Source organism: Alosa sapidissima, chromosome 9 (genome assembly GCF_018492685.1).
Source record: "Alosa sapidissima isolate fAloSap1 chromosome 9, fAloSap1.pri, whole genome shotgun sequence".
Taxonomy (NCBI): domain Eukaryota; kingdom Metazoa; phylum Chordata; class Actinopteri; order Clupeiformes; family Clupeidae; genus Alosa; species Alosa sapidissima.
This window is the reverse complement of record NC_055965.1, coordinates 11,193,703-11,198,844: the sequence shown is the minus strand read 5'-3', so window position 1 is coordinate 11,198,844 and position 5,142 is coordinate 11,193,703. Positions and strand designations below refer to the sequence as shown.

The 5,142-nt window shown below is 39.2% G+C and overlaps 1 protein-coding gene across 1 annotated transcript in view; it reads left to right on the top strand.

The window, feature by feature from the left end:
* The first annotated feature begins 4,022 nt into the window (after window positions 1-4,022).
* ccdc88aa (coiled-coil domain containing 88Aa) overlaps window positions 4,023-5,142 on the top strand; it is a 32,317-nt gene continuing 31,197 nt past the window's right edge. Inside the window, exons 1-2 of the mRNA XM_042104537.1 lie at window positions 4,023-4,567; window positions 4,733-4,833. Coding sequence (XP_041960471.1) covers window positions 4,487-4,567; window positions 4,733-4,833 — 182 coding nt within the window. The 5' untranslated portion in view covers window positions 4,023-4,486. The remainder of the gene's footprint in view (window positions 4,568-4,732; window positions 4,834-5,142) is intronic.

Sequence of the window (5,142 nt, the reverse complement as noted above, 5' to 3'; positions counted from 1 at the left end):
GCTGATGAAATCATTTGCACTTGCTCTATACTTGACTGTTAATAAAACTATCGGAATTTTTCACGTTTCCGTAATTTCTCAAATGATCTATAGTGTGTTTTACAAATCCACCGATTATAAAAGCCAGAAAAAAGATAACTTCCTCTGTGTACTGCACTTCCATGCGATACACAGCACATTTTAGTTTTTTTTTTAATTGATTTGCTGTTGAGCTGCATCATCTGTTATCATTAAAGTCAGAATTAAGACGTACATGTAGGCCTATGGCTGGAATGTGAGACACATTCATCAGCTGTATTGTACTTCTACTGTCTCATCACTTATGAAAGGTAAGCATTTTCAATTTCAAAACCCACTGACAATCTGATAAAAATGGAAATAAATGAGCCATCAAACTGGTTCGTGTGCAGGACTTTCACACAAGCAATATATAGTGATAGTGGTACTGGTGAGCCAGAGTAGTGGAGTATTAAACTCAGTTATATGATCTGGTAACACTGCATCAACTGCAGAGAGAGAGAGAGAGAGAGAGAGAGAGAAACAACTTCGTTTTTTGACTTGACTAGTCTGCTGTTATTTTTGGAGCTTTATAAAAAATTAAGCATTTTAGATTAAATTGATTGAGTGGAGTGATGGCATGAATTTTGTTTGCCATTGTAGCTGGGGGACAGCCCAAAGGAAAATGTCTTATCTCAAAAATGTCTTTCCTTTCCATACATCAGGGCCCACTTCCCCGATAACGACGGAGACACGCTCTTAAGAGGGTTTTCTACAATTCATCTTACGATCGTTCGTTTGGTTTTTCCGACTGTTTCCCGAACATGCTCGTATCGTGAACGCGCATGCACTGCTCTTAAGATGCTCTTAAGGGGAGCTGTCCACGTTAATAGTTCTGAAATATCCTCTGATTTGACGGTGATGTCAGGTGACTGCACGTCACAGCTATAGGCCTACCATTTAAACTTCGGATCTACACATTAATTCACATCAATACGAAAATAGAAACACTTTGACATCTGCATGTAAGCATCCCAAGTAGGTTATATACCACACAGAGACATAAATAATTGTAATTATTTTAAGATTAGATTGTTGCACCATGCAATAATTTTTCGCGGTGCCACTTAAGAACACGTTTGACGATAAGAAAGAAGTCGAGTAAGAAAGAGAGGAAATGTGTAGGCTTAGATTTTGATGCAGTAGGCTACAGACTAAACCACATGTTGCTTTCTCTGCTTTTTACCTCATAGGCCTAATAAAATATTCACGTAGCAAAGATAATGTCAAACTATTCTGGCAACGTCTCGTTTCATAACTTGATTGCATTTTTGTCCGCTTTTCATCACATTATTATGCCCATTAAATGTAGGCTATTTTGCACGCTAAAATCTGATTCATCACAGGTAAACACAATAAAGAATGGGAACGTAAAATGGATTATGTATTCTAAGTTGTAATTCCTCTGTATGTCCTGTTGGTGACCTCAGTGAGAAGTACTGTTAAGACGCTCTTAGCCGGTAACGAGTACTCTGGAGCACTCGTAGATCTACGAGTGTTTTCACGACGCTCTTAAGATACGATGGTTTCGGGAAACAGTCGGCAAATCTAAAGACGTTCGTAAGAGGGACTTTACGACGCTCTTAGGCTTAAGATGCTTTCGGGGAAGTGGGCCCTGGTCTTGTTGAGATCTTGTTTTGTGTTAAGCTAAACTGTCGGATCAGATCTCATTTGAACTGACTGTAATAACTGACTGCCATTTTTTTACAGCTGTTGGGTGATGTTTTATGATGAAATAATTTGCAGCATAGTTGACAAAACTTATAGCTCATTTATTATCATCAAAATGTTTAGCAATATAGTAGGCTACAAGCGGGACGATTGAAACGGGGGACGAATGAAACATTCCGGTTTTCTCCGAGTGCAACGATGATAGACAGTCATCATTTGGACAAAACATAGAGCATAACCTCTGTTGCTCAGCCAAATGCCTTCCTGTTACGTCCTGGTCACAAATTTAGGCTACTTCATTAGCGGTTTATTTTTTTTTATTATTAAAGAGTGTTTTTCATTTAAAGTTTTGACTTCATGCTTATTCAGTAGAGTATTTAGTGATTTCCCCAATCCCAGACGTTCACATTGCATGTTTGTTTTTAATGGATGCAAAACAGCCTATAATGCTAAATAAACAGTAATAAACCCTAACCCTAAATAAACAGGCAGTAAACCCTATTTATTCTAAGTCAATGTGAGACATGGAAAAGCAGTTTTAGAAAGATGCAAATATATTTGGGGCTATCAGGTAGGGGGTCGAGTTTTGCCATGTTAACCTATGGAGACTGACGGCCTGTGGGTCATCAAGGGCACTTATTTGGATGTGTGGTGGCTTTAACCACGTAAAAACAGAGTGAAATAACATTTTGTACTATAGAAACATTATATAATTCGAAACATGCATTATTCTAGCTATATTAATGGCATAGTGCATGCTATTTCCATAACCGCGAGATATGCGCTTCACCATGACGGCAATGAGTTGTTAACAAACATGAACCAAGACATATAGCCCAGCAGCAATCTATCTAAAATAACACATACTTGAAGTACCATTTATGATATTTTGTCAAATATTGAAATTGTGGGAAGTTTACATAATTTAAGCTGTATGTTTCATTTGTCCCCCATGCTGTTTCATTCGTCCCAGCCAGGAGGGACGAATGAAACAAAACGCACGTTCGACTTCTCCTTAAATAACTCTTGAACGGTTTTGTTCAGAGCTGTAAATGAAACTGTATTTGACAGAGGATAGATGTAGGTTGCTAGTGACAAAATATTAACTTTCAGTGTTTTACGATGTCTTTGTAAATTACGTTTAATTAAGAAGTGTTTCATTCGTCCCGGTTCTCCTCTACAGATTAGATTCTGCTTTCAAAGTTGATTGCTTGCCATTTTGAAAACTGCGCAAAAATTTGAGCTCACCTCACTGCACAAATGACCAGAATCCACTTTCATGAGCATTAAGGACGCAATGTCTAATTTTAACCACAAGGTGGTAGCGTAATACTGTTCCTTATGTAAAGGAATTTCCATGCAGACAAGTTTATCAAGAGAAATGGCCTACCAACTGTTTGGAACAATCAGCCTATATTTCGCATGAGGCCTACCTTAGCGTTGCGTTCTACATCTGGCATTAAAATGGTCCCTTGATTTAGGCCTATTTAATTTCAAAGCCAATGATAGGTCTGTCACATTGAGAACCAGACAACTCGTAATAGGTTCCCACTAAAAAAAAAAAAAAAAAAATGGACATGGACATGCCTGGCTGTGGTCTGTAGCCTACTTACTATGTGTGAGGCATGAGATTTCAGTCCAAGACCAACTGCCAGGATGCGCAGTTATGAGGATAGGGTGGAGTCAGGTTGTTATGGCAACAGATTAAGGTCAAAGATAGTTTAATGGTTGTCCATTGGTACTTTGTGCTGTTGCCATGGATTTGCTAGATCGTGGATGACATGTGGCAGCAGATCAAGCTTTTAGGCTGCAAACATGTCAACTTGTCAGTGTGTGAGATTTTACAATGAGTTATTGATTACCAAGGTGATGCCAAAATTATAAGATAGTCCAATAGGTCTGTGTGTCTGACATTAATTGTAGGCCTTCAGTTTTACAACTTAAAAAAAAACTCAGGTCTGATGTGAAGGGAAATTCAAAGGAGATGGCGAAAGAAGGAGCAAAAAGGAAAAAAATAATAAGGGATTTCAAGTTTGTTTGAAAATGATGAGAACATGAGATAATTAATATGTTGTAATTATTATCATCAGTGGGTGTGTGTGGTACTGTAGGTAAGAGAGCGCCTGCGACTCCCACCCACCCCTCTCCCTCTCACATATAGTGTTTAATACCCACACCGAGAAAGGTAGCCAGTGAGATAGGCTACCCTGTTTCATAAAAATCTCCACAGTATGTAATCTTGGCATGTCAGTTCATTCACACGGATGTAGCGCGACGACGTTAAATGACTACCTAATCTGTAGAGGAAAGTGAGCGAGTCGTGAGTCATTGGATACTGTGGGGAAGGATTCCCGGTCCTCCGCAGTTGCGGCTGCAATGCCCCAGCCGTTCGTGCGAGAGGGAAAACGCTGTAGCCTACAAGCGATGCAGAGGAATGGAATCTTTTTTGAACAATGCCTAAGAACATTCCTATCGTTTCAAATGAAATGATATCAGTCTAGAGCTGCGACAGAAATACAAGCGATTTGATTCACATTGGGCATGGATTGAGGAAGGCGTGATTTTTAAGTAGTTTAATACAAGCTGCGAAGTCAAACGTCTGCAGGACACCGGATTGAAGGTCTCTCCAAAATAATTTCAGTCTACGCAATGAGGAGGATTTGTTTCCGTCACCTTCGAATAGACGACCAAATGATTACTGTTTTCACCTGGATGACCGACAGCATAACGTTACATTGAACGTCCTACTAAGTCCGGGATGAATTTATCCTATTCCAAAATGGGGAGTGAGATTCTGCCATCACTGGAGCATTTTATGCTAACACCCCTTGTCACCTGGGTAAGGATCCCATGTTTCAGAACACAGCTGCATCAACTTGTCTTTGAACTGTAGCTAAAAGCTTGTGCCAAGTTTTCTCTTTAAAGTTATGGTGTTAAATGTTATCAGTCCAATGGTGATCATCAGCTAGTTTATCTATTTGTTCTTTTTTTTGTTGTTGTTTAGGTGAAGACGTTTGGGTGCATAGGTGAGAAGGATGGCAGTGTACTTTCAGAGTATACTGAGTTAGTGGATGGGTACTACCTGAACAAAATAATGGGGGAAATGTAAGTATGAATAACCTGTCAGTGTACACATTCTTGGCTTTGTAAAATGCACTGTGCTTGACCATATGAAGGTACACATTGAAATCAATTTTTGATTTTTTTTTTCATGAGTGTTTAAATGTGGTACCACAAACAGAAAGACCTTTTGGGAGTTCCACACTAAGATTATTTGACATATTTGGGAAGTTCTTGTTCCCCTTGATAGCATGTAATCTAGGACAGCTGTTGCATGCACAACCACAGTTCTGGACGATGGCAGGCTTTAGACACGCAACAGTACTTGCTTTGTCACGCCAAGTTATAAAGGAA